We start from the raw sequence: 18,547 nt of genomic DNA, 5'->3' as shown, positions 1-18,547 counted from the left end.
CCCCCGCCTCCCTTCATGTCTCTAGAAGTCTGCTTACACTCATTTCCCATCTGGGTTTGGCGTTGAACAGGCTCACCTCTGCCTTTACTGCCAGCCCCCACGCCTAGATTTCTGAGGCACCCCCGTCTTTCCTTTTCGCATCCAGAGACCGTGTGCGGTCTTTCCTCTGAATCGCCCCTTTCTCGGATTCCAGGCTGTGTTCCTTAGAGCCTCACCCCCAGGCCTTTTGGCCTCAGCTTCAGCTACTGCCCCGAACGCAGGGACTCCGCCGTGGAGCCATTTCCTTCCCAGTGTTTTCCTCTCTGTGCCCAGGGTCAGGAACGCTCTGTTCCCGTGCGTCTAGCTGCCTTCCGACCTCTTCGGACAGGGTGCCCCCACCCCAGTCTGGCCAGGTCCCCGGAGCGTGCTGAGCCAGACAGAACAGAAGTCTATCCCTAGGGGGTCTTCCCTTCGGGAACGTGCCTGAGTTGCCCACCACGGGCAGCCCACCCTTGCTGTCTCAGCTAGGGGTGCGTAGAGGGCTCTGGGCCAGGTGTTCTCCCCAGTGGGATCAGGGGCATGTTCTAGATGTAGGGGAACCCAGGCAAGTCCCCAGCCTGCTGGCCGGTGAGGCCACATGGCACTCACATTCACATACAGACTTGGGGGCCCCTCTCCCCTGGGAGGTCCCACCCTGTCTCAGTAGGAACTGACTTCTGTAGGCGGAGTGGCCACGTGGGCCCTGGAATCTGCCTCGGCTTCTGAAGGGAAGAGGGCTGGCTGATGAAACTAGCCCTCTCTTCTCACCTCTCTTTTCCAGTCCAATGTCGCTGCCTCTAACGCCAAGCTGGCTCTGTTCTATGACTGGCTGTTCTTTAGCCCGGACAAGGATAGCATTATGAACATAGGTATGTGACGGAGACCAGGCAGCGCCCCCGCAGCCCCCACACCCCGCCGCCTGGCTTCAGCGATGGCCATCGTGAGTCTCAGGGCAGCGTGGGGTGGGGGCAGCTCACCTGGGAGCGCTCCCGTTGTTCCTCATCAGTGCTCCCCTGACCTAGAAGGAAAACTGCCTTGATGAGGCCAAGTGATCCCGCCACCCCTCCCCCACATAGCCGTGCCGTGGGCTTTGGGGGCTGAGGGCCAAGGCACAGGAGAAGGCGCTCCCAAGTCCTTTTTTCCCTCTGCTGCTGCCTCCTTCCTCCAAGCTCAGTGCTGGGAACAAGGGAGATGAGGGCTATGAGCTGTTTCGGGGGTTGCCTGCTTTGGGGACCGCTCAGTGGGCCTAAGGGGTGGAGACGGACACAGCTCTCTCTGGGGCCATTCATATATATTGACACCTTGTTTCATGGAACTGGGAACGACTGTGTGATGTTGGGGGGCCACTTTAATTCCACGCTCTCCAGAACCTGCCATCCTGGTCATGCACCACTCCATGAAGCCCCACCCAGCCATCACCGCCACACTTCTGGACTTCATGTGCCGCGTAAGTGCCAGAGCCCTCTTTCCCCGTGCCCGGCTGAGCAGAGTGAAGTGTGTGACCCCTCTAACCTTATAGGTCATTGAAACAGGTCTTCCCAGGGCCCCTTGACGTGGGAGAAGACCTGGTTGTGTGTCCTGTCCCCCAAGTTAGTGAAGACGTCCCTTCCATATCCCCACTGTCTCCCGTCGGCGCTTCCATGGCCCTGCAGGCTTTCTCAACCTTAGGGATGGTGACATAAGGTAGAATCCAGCTTCCTTGAGGAGCAACCAGGAGTTTCCCGTTTCAGCAGCCTGGAACAATCAGGAACATTCCAGTACTTTGTGCAGCCATACTCCCCAGTGCCGCTGATCAGAACCAGAGCAGCTTTTTGGATCTAGTTCGGCAGAATACTCAGGATCGGGATTCCTGTGCCCATTCTCTTCTTCTGCCCTTAGATCATTCCCAACTTCTGCCCCCCGTTGGAGGGTCATGTGCGGCAGGGCGTCTTTTCCTCCCTCAACCACATCGTGGAGAAGCGTGTCTTGGCGTAAGGACTTTGTGTCTGCGGGGCAGGGGGTGGGTGGCTCTCTCACTGTTTACGAGGTCAGGCATGTGCACCTGCTGCCAGGGGGAGCGGACGGCTCTCGTCCCCTGTAGTACGCAGCACGTGTCCCGGTGACTCGGGGGGAGCTCCTCTCTCGCCGTCATATTCCAGAGGGCCTCACGTGGCTCTGGTGACCCTTTCCCAGGATCTGAGTGTATACTGGTTGGCCTTAGACCCATCTCTGGAACCCCGTGTTGTGTTAGAAGCGAGGAGCTCTGCCGTTGACCTCATCCATGTTCCCCGTAGGCATTTGGCTCCCCTATTTGACAACCCTAAGTTGGATAAGGAGCTGCGGGCCATGCTGAGGGAGAAGTTCCCTGAGTTCTGCAGCTCGCCCAGCCCACCTGTGGAAGGTAGGGAGCCCTCCCATCCCATCGCCTGCTTCAAAAGAGGGACAGAGAAGCGGGGGCTCCCAGACAGGAAGCCCTGTGGGGGTGTCCTCCCCATGCGGCTATCCACCTCGTGACACTGCCTGTTTCAGTCTGCCCTTCCCCGGTTGCTCTTTTTATTTGTTTTTGTGACATCTTCCTTGCTTCTCCCTCTCTGTCTGATTTTACCTGACTTTTCCTGGCCTCCATTGCTCTTTGAACTCCTGTTTTCTCATTGACCTCTCCTCAGTAGGGAAGGCTTTCATGGAATGTGTGTTCATCTCACTTTAACTTTGCTCATCTCTTCTCTCCTCCCAGTCCCAGGCTCTGGCCCCTGGTCATGTTGAGTCCCAATTGTAGGCGTGCACTTGCATGCGTGCACGCGCGCGCACACACACACACACACGCGCACACACACACACACACACGCACACACACACACACACACACACACAACACACACACACACACACACACACACACACACACACACACACACACACACACACACAACCTTTTCTGGTTTGGGGGAAGGGCCTGAGCCAAGCAGAGCTTCCCAACATGGTTTTTTTTTTTAATTAAAGTATCATTGATATACAATCTTATGTTGGTTTCAAATAGACAACACAGTGGCTCGGCAGTTACCCTTACTAATCCTCATCCTCTGTACTGTGGTCACTATCTAGAAACGTAGGAAGATGTTGCAGGATCATTGACTGTATACTCCATGCTGTACTACTCTCCTTGTGACCAGCTTATATTGTGACTGAATTATCCCCGACGCACCCCCGCCCCAACCCCCCCAACCCCTCCCCCTTGGTAACCACTAGTCCCTCTTCAGTGTCTATGAGTCTACTGCTGTTTGGTTCCTTCTCCCAACGTGGTTTTAATTAAAGGGCACTTGGGACTGTCCTTGGTCTTACCTGCATGCTGAGGCTGAGCTGGTCATAGTAGAGTCCTGCCTGTGCGTGACTTATTCCTGGCAGGAATGCCCCTGCAAGGCTGGGAGGGCTGCAAGGGCAAGACTTTTGTCCTGCCAGGGTCCCTGCTCCATGTAGGCCTTACCCTCCCACTTGCCCTCCATCCTCCCTTCCCAGAAGCATGGGTGCATTTGAGGACACAGGAGGCCAGCAAATGCCTTGTCTTTCTTTACCCCCAAGTCAAAATTGAGGAGCCAGTTTCCATGGAGATGGATAACCATATGTCGGACAAGGATGAGAGTTGCTATGACAACGCAGAGGCAGCCTTCAGTGACGATGAGGAGGATCTCAACAGCAAAGGTGAGGTTGGCAGCAGAGGCCGGGCAGGGCTGCGACAACAGAGGGCAGGAGCAGCCTCTCTGCAGCCCTGCCCTTCTGAGTTAGTGTTGTTAATGGGATTCCTGAATGAGACTCCAGGGTGCAAAGCCCTGCACTTGGCAATGAAGCAGGAGGGAAAAGAGGAGTAGTGGACCCCGCCCTTGTTTTGCTTCTAGGCTGGGACGGGCACACATTCAGGGAAGCGTTTCAGGCCTCACACAGCTCTGAGGGAGCAAGTGCATGCGAGCAGGGACGGACCGGCCGGGCTCTCTCCATTGCCAGGGTCTGGGCAAGGTGACTTCTTTCCTAAATCACTCCCTTCAGGAAAGAAGAGAGAGTTTCGCTTCCACCCTATCAAGGAGACGGTTGTGGAGGAGCCAGTTGATATCACCCCTTACCTTGATCAGCTGGATGAGTCCCTAAGGGACAAAGTGCTTCAGCTGCAGAAGGGGAGGTGGGTGCGGACTCCGCCCTCAACCTCGGGGGGGTCTGGCCCTGGGCCTTCTACCTGGTGCCTAGGGACGTGGCAGTCTGGGGGTTGGAGGAGACGTGGGAGGTCTGTGGAGAGGGAGTCGGGGTGGTGTGAGAGATGCCTTCTGCATTTTAGGTTGGGGGGCAGGGGCTGGGAGTGGGGCAGCCTGGCCCTCAGCACCCCAGGTGCTCACTCCGTAAGTTCTGAGAGTTTCTGAGAAGGGAAGCAGGATTGTGGGGGGATTTCCCTTCTCTTTGGGCCTCTCCCTGGAGAGCAGCAATTCCTGCCCTAAAGCTTCCCCCACCCAAGCCCAGATGCACACAGAGCCCCTTTGTTTTGTCCTTGTGCGTGTGCACACTGCACTGGGTGTGTGTCCTGCCCTCTGCTATCATTTCTGTCCCTGAGATTTCCTCTCACTTCTGCACTGCAGTGATACAGAGGCCCAGTGTGAGGTCATGCAGGAAATCGTGGACCAGGTCCTGGAGGTGAGAGGAACCCAGCCCCACGGGGAGGAAGCAGCCCAGCCCAGCTTCAAGCCCCCCAGACAGCTGCGTCCTGCTTCCCTTCCCCGAGAGGGTCCCCTCTGGTCGGGGGAGGGGCTTGCTGACCCGAAAGGTAGAAGCCGCCGAGTTCAGAGGCTCCAGGGACTGGGGGCAGTAAGGCTTGGGTCTGGGCGCTGGTGACACCCCCTCCCTTGTCTCTCCACCCAGGAAGACTTTGACTCGGAGCAGCTGTCTGTCCTTGCCTCCTGCCTCCAGGAGCTCTTCAAGGCCCACTTCCGAGGGGAGGTGCTACCTGAGGAGGTCACTGAGGAGTAAGGCGTCTCATTCCTGACCCCAGGCTTCAGGGAGCTGCAGGGTGTTGCTGGAGTCCCAGTCCAAGCGGCACCTTGCTGTGGGCTTGAGGAGCTAATCTGTTCACTTGTTTTTACTCTCACGTGTACTGATTCGCTTACACAAGGATTTATGTTTGCCTGCTGAGCCCCGAGCATACTGGGATAGCAGACTGGCACCCTCCCCGTGTGCCCTGCTGCTGCACCCGGCAGCCTCAGCCTTCCCTGCTTCAGGGGGTGTTGGGGCCTGGTCCGGACCCTCCCTGAAGGACAGGAATCTCACTTTCAGGGAGGATGACAACCCAGACTGTGGCTCCACGTGAGGACCTGTTGTCTCTGTAAGCAGGCCTCTGTGGCAGCAGGAAGTCTACCTTGGGGCCAGCAAGGAGCAGGCTGGCGTCTAGCCTCGAGCCGGTCCCCCCTACCTGCAGCACACCCTTCCTCCGTGCATGTGGTCTCTCACGTGTCACCCTCCTCTTGCAGGTCCCTGGAGGAATCTGTGGGGAAGCCTCTCTACCTAATATTTAGGTAAGCATCCAGCCGAAGGAGACACAGCTCTGCGCCCGTCCTCCCGACCGGCGCCTGCTTCTGTCGGCGGTAACAGGTCTCCCTTTCCGGGGAGGGAGGGCTGCGTGGTGGGTACGGGCAGCCCGTGCCACCCCGGAAGCTCCCAAGGAAAGTCCGCTCCTCTCCCCGCCTCCCATTTTAGGAACCTGTGCCAGATGCAGGAGGACAACAGCAGCTTCTCTCTGCTTCTGGATCTTCTCTCCGAGCTGTATCAGAAGCAGCCCAAGATCGGCTACCACCTGCTCTACTACCTGAGGGCCAGGTGGGCATGGTCACTGCGCTGAAGGTGTCAGACAGCCGCCGGGAGAGCCCCTCTCCAGCACACGCTCAGCCCCCACCCTCAGCTGTCACCACCAGGGCCTTCCATGGGTCCCTTTTTTTTTTAAATAGCAGCAGTAAAGTATACAGTTCAGTGGTTGTTCCAGTATGTTTACATTTTGATTAAGTCCAATTTATTTTTTCCTCTGTCATTCATGCTTTTGATGTCATGAAGATTTACTCCTACATTTTCTTGTACAGTTTTAGTTCTCACACTTAGGCCTGTGAACCATTCTGAGTTGAGTTTTGTGTACGGTGGGAAGTAGGCGTCTCCATTTGCTGTTGTGCTGCTCAGAGCCCAGGAGGTGGGGGAGGAAGTCGTCTCTAGCCTGAGCGGAGCCCTCCCTCTCCCGTTCCACCGTCACCATGAGTAGCCTCATGGGTTGCTGTCAGAGCCCTGCTGGAGCCCTGGGCAAGGGTGGGAGACAGAAGAGTGTCTCCAGACTCCCTTATGTGATTGCGCCCTCGGGGAGGGCCCCAAGACAGGTCAGCCAGGGCATGCAGGGCAGCAGAGGGGGCTCCGAGGGGGAGCCTGGCCAGGGCATTTTTGAGGCTGGGTGCTGAGTGCTGTGGGCGGGGAAGGGGGTGCTGCTGGCTAAGGCCCAACTGGTCCTGTAGCAAAGCTGCCGCGGGGAAGATGAACCTGTACGAGTCGTTTGCCCAGGCTACCCAGCTGGGTGATCTGCACACCTGCCTGATGATGGACATGAAGGCCTGCCAGGAGGATGACGTGAGGTTGCTGTGCCACCTCACCCCCTCCATCTACACAGAGGTCAGTGGCTGCCCCCGGCCGCATGGGCAGTGCAAGGTGGGCTCATAGACCACCCATCTCATTGCACACAACCTGACCCTCCTGCACCCATTCCTGCCAGCCCTGGTGGGCCCTGCGTCCCCATACTGCCGTGCTCCCCTCCTTCCATGTCTCTTTACTGAAGGCTGAGAAATGCCTAAATGCCCAGTATTCCTGTCTTGTGCCTTGTGGTGTGAGCTGGGGTCTGGGCCTACGCCCTTGGCTTCTTGGCCTTGGCCCCAACCTGTGGACCCAGGACCGATCCCCAGCCGGATCCATGCTCACGTAGCCCAAGCCCTCTTCCTACCTGACGGCTCACCCTCAGATTCTCTCTAATGGTTCCCCAAGACCAGGGCCTCTGTCGGGGAGACTCCGCTTTCAGTTCCCCGGCTCTCTCACTGTTCTCTGAGAACTAGGGCATCAGAGGAGGTACGAGCTCTTCCTCCTCTTGGTGAAAGTTCCCAGGAACAGGGAAATCAGGGCATGGGGTGTGGGCATGACAGGAGGACCTGTGATCTCAGCCAAAAACAGGAGGGAGAGGAGGGGCACTGATGCCCAGCAGATGGCATTTTCCACCCTGGCGCCCTCCCTGGTGAACTGGCCCCCACACCCCTCACGCACCCAACATCCACAGACTCTGTCTCCCTTCTCTGGCTGAGATTGACCTTCACTGTCAGAAATGGAAATGCCTTTTCTGCCACCAGTCCCACATGGAACTGTCATGTCCATTACCTCTGGGCTCTAGTTTTGACTGTAGATAGCTCCCCATTCCTGTCCTTGCACACACTCCTGTGTGCGCACAAACAAATGGCAAAGCTTAGACTCGCGGCTTCACAGGCTGGCTCTGTTTGGGGATCTATACTAGGACCCCGAGTCTGGCTTGCCCAGCCATCCTGAGCATGTGGTAAGGACGGGGAATGGGTTAGGGGGTGAGCCAAGGGGGGCTCCCCAGACTCCTGCCCTAGTTTCCCTCTTTCTCTGTCCAGTTTCCAGACGAGACTTTGCGGAGTGGGGAGCTGCTGAACATGATCGTGGCTGTTATTGACTCTGCACAGGTGAACATAGTGCCATCACCCCAGGAGGCCTGGGAGGCAGGACCGGAGCCCCAGGCCTCTGCCTCCCTCTGGGCCTGCACACGGGGAGCCGTGCTCCCCAACCACACTGCTCCTGGTGGCACCTGGATGCACTCTCTGCCTTGGGGGCCGGGGCCCGGCCAGATCCTCCTGGACTTCCCCTATTGTCCATGAGTACTGCTCCCCTTACTTTGGGCACCCCTGTTCCACAGGGAATCGTTTAGCTCTCAGCTGGCTGTCCCCTGGCTCAGGAGGAAGACGGTCAGACCATTTCTATTGGACCTTCCACCATGCATATTTCCCTGAAAGGCAGTAGCTTCGCTTGTGTCCATTCCCAGGCCTGAACCGTGGCCCCGTTTCTGCTGCTCCTCTCCACTCAGTTGCCCCATCCATGAAAGAGTCCTTTTTCCTTTACCTTTAAAGCAGAGCCAGCCTCTCACGGCCCCTCCCTCCTCAGGCTCAGGCTGGTGTGGGTCAGAGGCCCACACTACGGCGGGTGGAGAGGTGGCCCTTCTCCCTCTGCCTCAGGGTGCGAGGGGCTGGTTTTCCTTGCCTGTTTTGTCCCGGATAGGCCTGTGGTTTCCAGCTGGCCCTGCTGCCCCTTCTCTGGCCCCCATTATCTTCCAGAGACCCTGACATCCGTCAGGTGCCAGTTCCTCCTCCTCCCGTTCAACTAGCTTGTCACTTCCTCTAATTTTTCTCCACATGGCCCAGCTGCTCCTGCCTCCGTACTAGCTTCCTGGCCTCCTTTAGAACCAAGGGTCTGCCTCCTTCCTCTTTAGCTCCAGGAGCTGGTCTGCCACGTGATGATGGGGAACCTGGTCATGTTCCGAAAAGACTCAGTCCTCAATATTCTCAGTAAGTGAGCAAGCCCTCTAGGCGCTGGGAGGAGACATGGTGGCGGCCCAGTGCATCGGCCAGTCACAGGGAAGCTGGCTCTGGGCCTGACGGTGGGACAGAAGTCACTGCATCCTGTCGGACCGTCTTAGCCCGTGTGTCTGGATCTCTCTTTCTTGCTCTATAAATGGAAAGTCTTGCCCTTGGCCCTCCAGCCCCAGCACTGACAGGAATACAGCAGCTATGTGAAGGCTTTGGAAATATACTTTGTGTGGAAAGGGAAAGCATCTGTAATCTTAGGATAGCTGTCACCATCCCCGCTTGGGGTGCTGGGAGTCAGTGGATTAGACCTGGGGCGTGTGTGTGTGAGAAACAGAGAGACAGAGACAGAGACGATGTCTGTTCTCCATCTCTGGCAGTCCAGAGCCTAGACTGGGAAACCTTTGAGCAATATTGTGCCTGGCAGCTCTTCCTGGCCCACAACATCCCCCTGGAGACCATAATCCCCATCCTGCAGCACCTCAAATACAAGGGTGAGTAGGGCAGGGCAGTAGGCACGGAGCAGGGAGCGTGGGCAGAGGGCAGTGCGGTCTGGCTGGGGCGAGGCCGAGGCCCCGAGGTGGGTCCCTCACTCCTTCCCCGCTGAAGCCCGGAGGAGCCGGCTGCTGGCAGCTCCTGCTTTGGATGAGCCCCGCAGGCCCGCTAGGAGCCGGGCGCAGGGCTGGGGCAGGCGGCGTGGGGCTGGGCACTGCTCGCCCTGGCTCCTTTGTCGAGACTGTCCCTGCTGCCTCCAGCAGTCGTCGGCTGGGGGATGGATGGTGTGCCAGGACTTCCTCCTGGAATTATGGCGTCCTCTGTCCCGCAGAGCACCCAGAGGCCCTGTCCTGCCTGCTGCTTCAGCTCCGAAGAGAGAAGTGAGTTCCCCCACCAGCGCCTCTTCAGCTCCCAATCCCAACCCTCGAGATGCTGCCGGAGGAGGCCTTCTGTCCTCTTTGGCCATGTTTTTCGTATTGTTGACATCTGTCTGCTTTTTCTGCCCTTCCCCCAAAGTGCTTACAAATAAGCAGCTCCCCTGGGATCTGGGCTTCCTCTGGACTTTACCCCCCTGCCCACCAGGAGCTGCCCTCAGAGGTGGGGACCGGTGGGGACCGGACATCCCTGTTTCCTGCCGTCACAGCAGTTCTAATCCCCGGTGGCTCCTGCTTCTCCCCCACTCTCCTGAGGCTACCCCCCCCCCCCCCCCCCGCCAACCCAAGAGAAGGAGGGGTCAGAGCAGGGGGTCACTGCCAGGGGTGGGGAGCACAGGGAGAAGAGGCAGAGGGCCCGCCCTCCACCAGGCACGTTTCCAGCAGCTCCAGACAAGTGGGGCAACAGCTGCATGTCTTTTCCTTTCTGCCTTCTTTTCTGCCTTTCACCTTTTCTCCTCTCCTGCCTGAGAGACTAGAAATGGTACAGTGTCCTAAAGGAGGTGGAAGGTTGCAGGGCTGTGCGGGGCTGTGACTCCCCAGACTCTTCCCTGTGCTCCGCTCGGGGTGGCTCTTCGCTCTCCCCAGGGGCGGGGCGGGGCGGGGCATGGCCACCCACCACATGCTCCACCTCGTGCCTCCCTGGCCCTCTTCAAACTGCTGTGAGCGGCAGGGGAGACTTGCCGGGCCCCCTTCCCACACCTGCACACGCACGCACCTTCCACTGCCACAGAAACTGAACAATCTCGCTTCTTGTCTCCTGGCTTCCTCAAAGGATGGAAGCAGGCATTCCTTGGCCCAAAGAACAGAGGGAGACGGCTGTGGGAACAGGAAACTACAGCGAGATGCGGGTGGGCTGGGGTGGAAGGCTGAGGTTTGGGAGAGAGCCAGCGGTTGCCCCGGCCAGCTGTGTGAGCAGGTGCCCACCGCCCCGCCCGCCCTGCCCCAGGCCCAGTGAGGAGATGGTGAAGATGGTGCTGAGCCGGCCCTGCCACCCTGACGACCAGTTCACCACCAGCATCCTGCGGCACTGGTGCATGAAGCACGACGAGCTGCTGGCAGAGCACATCAAGTCCCTGCTCATCAAGAACAACAGCCTCCCGCGCAAGAGGCAGAGGTGGGACGGGGCTGTGGGGATCGTCCGGGCCGGCGCCGGCAGGGCGGGGAGGGCGGCTCTGCCTGGTTGGCAGGCGACATCTAGTGGTCTGAGGTCCGTGGCACGCAGGCCCGCCGCGGCCCCGCGCCCTTTTCCCAGAGCCCTGCAGCAGGTCCCCTTGCCAGCCCACCCCTGCCGGCCCTGCTGTCCCTGCCCCCGTGGCGGAGGGCGTCTTGCCCTCTGGCCGCTCCCGGCTGGAGCGCCGACTCTGGCCCTCGCGCCTTCCCGCAGCCTGAGGAGCTCGAGCAGCAAGCTGGCCCAGCTGACCCTGGAGCAGATCCTGGAGCACCTGGACAACCTGCGGCTCAACCTGACCAACACCAAACAGAACTGTACGCCCCGGCCCCTCTGCCCTCCTGTGCCCGGTGGCCGCGCTGGCTCCGACCACCCCTGGAGCTGGGGGGGAGGGGGGCCAGAAATAACCTTGGGTGGCGCAGTAAGCCCCCAGGCATCTCCCTGTGCCTCCCTCCCTGCTCCCCTTCCTTCTCTAGTTTTCAGCCAGACGCCGATTCTCCAGGCTCTGCAGCACGTCCAGGCGAGCTGCGATGAAGCCCACAAGATGAAGTGAGGCTCCGCCCTTAGGCCTGGGGGGAGGCGGCCAGGGCTGGGGCCGGGGGGCGGGGGGTGCCGCCGGGGCCGCAGACCTAGCGGCCAGCGGCACTGTGGGCCCGAAAGGAGCACGGAGACCGAGGCGCGGGAGCAAAGAGGACCCGAGGTGGGCGTGGGCCAGAAGGCTGCTCCGAGCGTGCGTCGGTTCTGCGTTCCCTCAGGTTCAGCGACCTCTTCTCCCTGGCCGAGGAGTACGAGGACTCCTCCACTAAGCCGCCCAAGAGCCGTCGGAAAGCAGCTCTGTCCAGCCCCCGAAGTCGAAAGAATGCCGCACAGCCCCCCAATGCTGAGGAAGAGTCAGGCTCCAGCAGTGCCTCGGTGAGACCCCCTATCTGTGCACAGGAGGGAAAGGAGCAGCAGGGTACAGGTGGACTTGGGGCCAGCCTCTGCCCGGGCCAGTGCCCCCTCATGCCCCAATCTCTTCCAGGAGGAAGAAGACACAAAACCAAAACCCACCAAGAGGAAACGGAAAGGGTCCTCTGCAGTGGGTTCTGACAGTGACTGAGGCCCTCTGTTCTCCATCCTACCCCCAGCTGGACTGCCCTCTCCTCTTGGTGAATTAAAGGTTACAAGGGGCTGGGGAGATAGTAGGGGAACCCTTTCCCCATCCCAGAGCTCACCCAGCGGGAAGGCTGAGCTTCCTCCTCTGGCCCAGCCTGCGAAGCTGCCATGCAGCCCCAGCCCCTGCCCCTACTTACTTCCCAGGGGCCTTCAGCCCCATCACGCTGCTCCCACGTGTACTGGGGTTCCCACTGGAGCCAGAGGCTGTGCAAAAGCTGGACTGTGGTGGAAGGCCCCAGCCCCCGGCCCCCTCCCTGAGCCTCCTACCCCAGCCTCCTGAAGAGCTGCTTCAAAAGAGAAGAGAAACGGCAAAGGAGCAGCTGGCCGCAGAAGCTAGGGGAGCAGACCCAGCGTGTGGGGCCCCTTCCCACTCCCTCACCTTCAGGTCTTGATTCGTTCTGAACAGGCATTTTATAGTTGCTGTCCGTATACCAGTACAAGATGGGCATTTAACCAGTGGCATGGTCTGGCTGCCCGCTCACTGTGGGGCACAGGCCGCAGGCACCCGAGAGAGAGGCACAGCCCCACCCCGTTGTGCCCTGGAGGCTTGTTTGGCCTAAGGCTGGCACCTAAGCTGGGCCAGAGTCCCAGGGAGTCCCAGACGCGTTCCACAGACTGGCAGATGGTCCCATTGCCTTGGTTCTGTCCTTTTTTTTTTTTTTGGCAGAGATAATCGTGTTTTAAAATTTTTTAAATGACAATAAAATCAGCGAGAAGCTCTTCTGTGCCGCAGTTGCTGTCCCCACTCACCCTGTGTATGTCCAGTAGTCCCCCTTAATAGGCACCGCTCTTTGTGGCTTTACAACTGCCCCTTTCCTTTCCTGCTTGCCCCCATTCCTGTCTGGAGCAGGAGGGGCTTGGCTTTGCCCCCCATCCTTCCTGCTGCCGCTGGTGATGGGTCAGGCACTGACCTGTCCAGGCTGAGACTGAAGGCCGCACCATCTCCCTAGAGCCTGAGAACTGTCCTCTCTCCTCAAGAAACTAGGGACTTCCAAAAGCTGGTAATTGTCATACTGCAATTTAGTAAGTCTGGATGCTTGCCAGCTACTGAAGGACTAACTGGGGTAGATGCTCCCAGATCAAATCTTGGAGGACAGAAGTGTGGCTGGTGGAGCTCAGATAAGAGGGAGAAGGAACCCTCTTGAGTTTGGCCACTTGCCGAGATCCACGTGTACCAGCAGAAAAGAGCTCCTTGGCCATGCTTTTGTTGCCCTGCTGTCCAGGGAGGTTGGGTGGCGGGCTGGGAGAGAGGGTGACGTTTGGGCTGACTGCAGATCGCTCCTCCAATTCAGCCCGCAAATTTCTTTTATAGAATCTAGGCACTCCCCTCCCTCAAAGGCGCCACTCCACTGATTCCTTTAAAAGTGAAACCACCAGAGGCCTCCTCTTTTCCTTCCCCAGTTTCCTGCCCCAATTAAAACCAGGATGGAAAGCATTCGCTGGCTGGCCCCAATTATTGTACCCCTGCCTGCTTAGCAAACTGCCTGGCCCACCGTATTCCCCTGGGGTCGCTGCAGCCTCCGCTAGCTTGGAGGGAGGACACGGGTCTGACTATCGTGCCGGGACTTTGCACAAAAGGACAGAGAGCTTTTCATTCTCTGTGCGGAGTGAGCAGTGGCACCCTCCCATCACGGGTGAAAATGGGGAAAAGGGAGAGGGGGTGCGGTGCGAACGTCCCGACTCTCAGACCGAGACTCCAGAATCCAGCCAGATGCCCAAGTCACCCTTGCGAAGAAAGAACTTAGCTGGGTCCCGACCCCGGGCCGCGGGAGGCGCGGGCACCGCCGGAACACCGCAGGGTGCGGGCCGCGCGCCTGGGGCGGGGCGGTGAGGAGCCGGGAGTGCGGGGCCGCCCCCCACGAGCCCCTCCCGGGCCTCCGCTCCCGCCGTGGGGCGGGGGCTGGGTGGCAGGGGGCGGGGGCCGCCGCGCGCGCACTCGTGGGGGAGCGGCCTGAGCGAGCGCGAGCCGCCCGCGTGTCGGAAGGGAGTGGGCGCTGCGCGCGGCTGGGGCATCATGGCCCCCCTGCTCCTCCTCCTCCTCCTGCTGCTGCTGCCGCTGCTGCTCCGGCCGCGCCTCTGGCCGCAGCTGCGCTGGCTCGCGGCGGACTTGACCTTCGCGGTGCGCGCCCTACGCTGCAAACGGGCTCTCCGAGCGCGCGCCCTGGCCGCGGCTGCCGCCGACCCGGAAGGTCCCGAGGGGGGCTGCAGCCTGGCCTGGCGACTCGCGCAACTGGCCCGGGAGCGCCCCGCGCACACCTTTCTCGTTCACGGCGCGCGGCGCTTCAGCTACGCGGAGGCTGAGCGCCAGAGCAACCGGGCCGCGCGCGCCTTTCTACGCGCGCGAAGCTGCGGCGCGGGGATCGGCGCCCCGGACGCGGCAGCCGGAAGCGGCGCGGCAAGGGACGTGCGGGAAGGGGATGGCGCGGCCCCTCTGGCACCTGGGGCCACCGTGGCGCTGCTGCTTCCCGCCTGCCCAGAGTTCCTGTGGCTCTGGTTCGGGCTGGCCAAGGCCGGCCTGCGCACGGCCTTCGTGCCCACCGCCCTGCGCCGGGGTCCCCTGCTGCACTGCCTCCGCAGCTGCGCGGCGCGCGCCCTGGTGCTGGCGCCAGGTAAGCCGGAGCGCCAACCGGCGGGGGCGGGGCCAGCGTGGAAAGGGCGTGTCGGTAGGGGGACCAGAACGGGGGGCTCGGATGGAGGCCGAACCAGCTCCCTGGGATTCGGAAAGACTGGGTAGGGATACGATTCTCAAGGTTTGCCTAGAAATGCAGCTGGATCTTTGGTTCCCCAAGGATTCCTGAAAGTCGGGCTCCAGGTCCCAGACCCGTGATGGGATGTCGGTATTCTTCAACAAGAGCTGTGCGGCAGGTGGGGGGGTAAGGGGTGCAAATTGGCTAAGGGGTTGGGAAGACTCCTGGGTAGGGCTAAGCTATGCTTTCCTACCCCGCCCAGAGTTCTTGGAGTCCCTGGAGCCCGACCTGCCGGCGCTGAGAGCCATGGGGCTCCGCCTGTGGGCTGCAGGCCCTCAGACCCACCCTGCTGGAATCAGTGATCTGCTGACTGAGGCCTCAGCGGAGGGGGATGGGCCAGTGCCAGGGTACCTGTCTGCGCCCCAGAGCCTAATGGACACGTGCTTGTACATATTCACCTCTGGCACCACGGGTGAGGGCTGGGTACCGTACTTACCTCCCAGAAACTAAGACAGGAAGGCCGGGGGTTGGAAACAGGAACTGTGACCTCCTCAGTTCCCAGGCCACCCCTGCCAACCCCCAAAGAGGGTGCTGATCCCGGCGCAGCCATAACCCCTCCCACTGACCCTCCGTACTTCATTTCTCCACCTCTCTGCTTCCCACGTTTCCAGGGCAGTCCCGCCTCCCCTCTTCTCAGCTTCAGCCTTGCGTCTGCCCCTTTCTGTGGGAAAGCCAGCAGGGACAGAGAGGGAGGCAGGGCTCGGAGCGCAGCGCCTTCCCTGATCTCCCCGACCACCGCCCCGCAGGCCTCCCCAAGGCCGCTCGGATCAGCCACCTGAAGATCCTGCAGTGCCAGGGTTTCTACCAGCTGTGCGGCGCCCGCCGGGACGATGTGGTCTACCTCGCGCTCCCACTCTACCACATGTCTGGCTCCCTGTTGGGCATTGTGGGCTGCCTGGGCCTTGGTCAGTCTCCCCCACGATCCCCGCTTCAGTCCTCCAGCAAACATTTTGAAGCACCTACCGTGGGGTGCTCACCCAGGGATGTTTCCTGAGGCCTTCAGGGTAGAGAATCCGGAGGGTGGATTCTCCAGGAGGAGGAAGCAGGGACCCGCTCGCCGGGAGCAACTTGTGCAATGGAGGGGCACCGCCCACACAGACCACGTCTGAGCAACTAGGGAGGCGGACAGCTCACAGAGCGCCGGACTCCAGGGGCAAGCTGGGGGAACGGCAGTGAGTGTCAGCCCAGTGGGGAGAGAGGCCCATGGAGCTGACGGTGGGGTCTTGCGGGCAGGGTACGGAGGAAGGGCCGTCTGGGGATGGGAAGTAGGGAAAGGGCATTAACCTCCCCAAGGCCAACCTGTCCCTGCTGGAAGTGAGTATCAGAGCAGGGCCTTCCCGGTGAGCTGCACTGCAGCGAAGGCTAGTGTCTGGGAAGGAGGGGTCAGGGTTCTCCCTGAAGCCCACAACCTCCTCTCCTTCCCGCCCCTCCCTTGCTGCTTTTGGCAGGGGCCACAGTGGTGCTGAAGTCCCGGTTCTCAGCCGGTCAGTTCTGGGAGGACTGCCAGCAGCACAGGGTGACGGTGTTCCAGTACATCGGAGAATTATGCCGCTACCTTGTCAACCAGCCCCCGGTGTGTGGGCACAGACCCTGGGCAGAGCCGCGGTGCCGGGGAGGTGGGCAGGTGGCAGGTGGGAGACCCTGAATCAGTTGTCTGGGAGTCGGTGGGAAGGGAGCAGGGAGAAGAGAACGGCGGGGTGGGTAGGGGGCCTGGCAGGGCAGGGCAGCTGATGCCCAGTGCGCCTGAAGGTGGTCCCCGAGCAAGGTGTTTCTGGGGAACGGGAACAGGACTTTGCTCTGGGGAGCTGGCAGTCCAGTGTTGAAGCTCCTGCCCCTCGTCCCACTCATCTCAGAGCAAAGCCGAACGTGGACACAGGGTCCGGCTGGCGGTGGGCAGTGGGCTGCGCCCAGACACCTGGGAGCGTTTCGTGCGGCGCTTTGGGCCCCTGCAGGTGCTGGAGACTTACGGACTGACCGAGGGCAACGTGGCCACCTTCAACTACACAGGACAGCGGGGCGCCGTGGGGCGGGCGTCCTGGCTTTACAAGGTGAGGAGCAGAGAGGAAACTGGAGAAGCAGGGGATCAAATGGGAGCCGGTGGGGCGGGGCTCATGCAACTGAAATGACCCAGTGCCTGGGTCTCCCTTCCCCCAGCAAGTCTTCCCCTTCTCTTTGATTCGCTGTGATGTCACCACAGGGGAGCCGATCCGGGACACCCAGGGGCACTGTGTGGCCACATCTCCAGGTTTGTGCTGGGCTTGGGGGTGGGGGGCAGGAGGCTCCGGGTGGGCAGCCACCCCTGACCCCCGTGACTCTGCCAGGTGAGCCAGGGCTGCTGGTGGCCCCGGTGAGCCAGCAGTCCCCGTTCCTGGGCTACGCTGGGGGGCCAGAGCTGGCCCAGGGCAAGCTGCTGCAGGATGTCTTCCGGCCGGGGGATGTTTTCTTCAACACCGGGGACCTGCTGGTCTGCGACAGCCAAGGCTTCCTGCACTTCCGTGATCGTACTGGAGATACCTTCAGGTGCCTGCCCACGACTGAGTCCTTTCCTGGGCACCTGACCTCTGACCTCAACTCCCTAATCTCCCACCCCAACGCAGCACCTCATCTGAGCTCTGATCTCAGGCCTCCCGAACACTTCTTCCCGGTGACCATCTGGCACCCTGACCTCATCCTGACCCCTCTGGCTCCTGACTCCCACTTTTGGGTCTTTGCTCTCTGACAGGTGGAAGGGGGAGAATGTAGCCACCACAGAGGTGGCAGAGGCCCTGGAGGCCCTGGATTTCCTTCAGGAGGTGAACGCCTACGGAGTCGCTGTGCCAGGTGCCCGAGCATGGGAGGTGGGGCATCTGGCCCACTGCCCTGAATGTATCACCTGGGTGCTGGGAACGTGAGACCTGGGGATGGCAGCCTCCTCGGCTGACCTGCCCCACACCCACCAGGGCACGAAGGCAGGGCTGGAATGGTGGCCCTGGTTCTGCGTCCCCCCCATTCTTTGGACCTTGTGCAGCTCTACGCCCATGTCTCTGAGAACTTGCCACCTTATGCCTGGCCTCGATTCCTACGGCTGCAGGTAACCAGCCCCTCCTGTGACCCCTCTCCCCACACCTCTGCAGCCCCACAGAGGAACCCCCCCTCTGAAGAGAACGGACAGTTCCTTCCCAGACACGCACTTCCTCCCCTTCGTGCCCTGCGCTCCTCCTCCCAGCCTGGCTCCTTCACCCTCCGCCCTTGGCTCTGGCCTCATACTCCCTTTCCCCGGGCCTGACCCTTAGCAAAATTCAGGCAACTCACCTGAACCACCTGGGCAGAACACCCCTTCCTTCAGCTGCCCTTGACGCCCCCTCCCCAGGACTCTCTAGCCACCACAGAGACCTTCAAGCAGCAGAAGGTACGAATGGCAAAGGAGGGCTTTGACCCAAGCACGCTGTCCGACCCGCTGTACGTCCTGGACCAGGCTGGGGGAGCCTACTTGCCCCTCACACCTGCCCGGTACGGGGCCCTCCTGACTGGCGACCTTCGCATCTGAGAGCCTCCATGCCAAGCACCCAAGGTGGTACTTTGTGGGGTGGGGGCATTGCAGGCCTGTAGGGGGTGTCAGGGGCCTTTTCTATACCAGATTTGTAATCATTATTTTGTAATAAATGGGGCTGGAGCCAAGCTGGCTCTGCCTTTCTGACCTACAGTCCCCGTGTGTAGACCTGCTTTTCCACCTGCTGTTTTCTCCCGGCACAGAGCCGCAGGCACCCCTGCCCTGACTTTGTGTGGCCTGAGCTTGGGGTCCAGTCCTGGAGTTCTTCCTCTTGGGTTCTCCTTGTCCTTGGAGAACCCTGGTGACTCATGTCTGTCTGTGCTCGAGTGTGTCCCATCCCGGTTTCACTCCCTGGGTCCAGGGCCCCCACTGTTCTCCCT

General features: G+C 60.6%; 2 protein-coding genes across 3 annotated transcripts in view; both read left to right on the top strand.

Moving 5' to 3' along the window:
* The window catches only part of INTS3 (integrator complex subunit 3), a 35,059-nt gene extending 22,448 nt beyond the window's left edge, over positions 1-12,611 (top strand). The window contains exons 11-30 of the mRNA XM_036922233.2: positions 800-887; positions 1,386-1,465; positions 1,897-1,988; positions 2,292-2,398; positions 3,574-3,693; positions 4,036-4,165; positions 4,614-4,668; positions 4,894-4,997; positions 5,499-5,543; positions 5,725-5,844; positions 6,519-6,672; positions 7,677-7,745; positions 8,546-8,621; positions 9,020-9,133; positions 9,466-9,514; positions 10,515-10,682; positions 10,953-11,053; positions 11,213-11,285; positions 11,492-11,648; positions 11,758-12,611. Of these exons, the coding sequence (XP_036778128.2) occupies positions 800-887; positions 1,386-1,465; positions 1,897-1,988; positions 2,292-2,398; positions 3,574-3,693; positions 4,036-4,165; positions 4,614-4,668; positions 4,894-4,997; positions 5,499-5,543; positions 5,725-5,844; positions 6,519-6,672; positions 7,677-7,745; positions 8,546-8,621; positions 9,020-9,133; positions 9,466-9,514; positions 10,515-10,682; positions 10,953-11,053; positions 11,213-11,285; positions 11,492-11,648; positions 11,758-11,835 (1,980 nt within the window). The 3' untranslated portion in view covers positions 11,836-12,611. The remainder of the gene's footprint in view (positions 1-799; positions 888-1,385; positions 1,466-1,896; positions 1,989-2,291; positions 2,399-3,573; positions 3,694-4,035; positions 4,166-4,613; positions 4,669-4,893; positions 4,998-5,498; positions 5,544-5,724; positions 5,845-6,518; positions 6,673-7,676; positions 7,746-8,545; positions 8,622-9,019; positions 9,134-9,465; positions 9,515-10,514; positions 10,683-10,952; positions 11,054-11,212; positions 11,286-11,491; positions 11,649-11,757) is intronic.
* An 822-nt stretch (positions 12,612-13,433) lies between these two features.
* SLC27A3 (solute carrier family 27 member 3) lies at positions 13,434-18,335 on the top strand. 2 transcript variants are annotated; one of them, XM_036922236.2, is made up of 10 exons: positions 13,434-14,500; positions 14,841-15,050; positions 15,385-15,543; positions 16,087-16,211; positions 16,492-16,686; positions 16,793-16,883; positions 16,960-17,158; positions 17,361-17,458; positions 17,646-17,708; positions 17,988-18,335. In XM_036922236.2, exons 1-9 carry the CDS (start codon positions 13,906-13,908, stop codon positions 17,663-17,665), a joined length of 1,692 nt encoding a protein of 563 aa, XP_036778131.2. In that variant the 5' UTR covers positions 13,434-13,905; the 3' UTR covers positions 17,666-17,708; positions 17,988-18,335. The 2 variants fall into 2 exon arrangements, with proteins under 2 accessions (XP_036778131.2, XP_036778130.2); XM_036922235.2 differs by having other exon boundaries at positions 13,445-14,500; positions 17,578-17,708.
* The last annotated feature ends 212 nt before the right edge of the window (positions 18,336-18,547 follow it).

The sequence above is a fragment of the Manis pentadactyla genome, chromosome 19 (genome assembly GCF_030020395.1).
Source record: "Manis pentadactyla isolate mManPen7 chromosome 19, mManPen7.hap1, whole genome shotgun sequence".
Taxonomy (NCBI): Eukaryota; Metazoa; Chordata; class Mammalia; order Pholidota; family Manidae; genus Manis; species Manis pentadactyla.
Note: the sequence above shows the minus strand (reverse complement) of the source record. Positions and strands in the feature narration are given on the sequence as shown.

Excerpts from the sequence above, each read along its gene's own strand:
- SLC27A3 (XM_036922235.2), top strand. The coding sequence starts at position 13,906 with ATGGCCCCCCTGCTCCTCCTCCTCCTCCTGCTGCTGCTGCCGCTGCTG. Across the intron at positions 16,687-16,792 it reads GGGCGTCCTGGCTTTACAAG|CAAGTCTTCCCCTTCTCTTT; the intron begins GTGAGGAGCAGA and ends CCCTTCCCCCAG. Across the intron at positions 17,459-17,577 it reads CTACGGAGTCGCTGTGCCAG|GGCACGAAGGCAGGGCTGGA; the intron begins GTGCCCGAGCAT and ends CACACCCACCAG.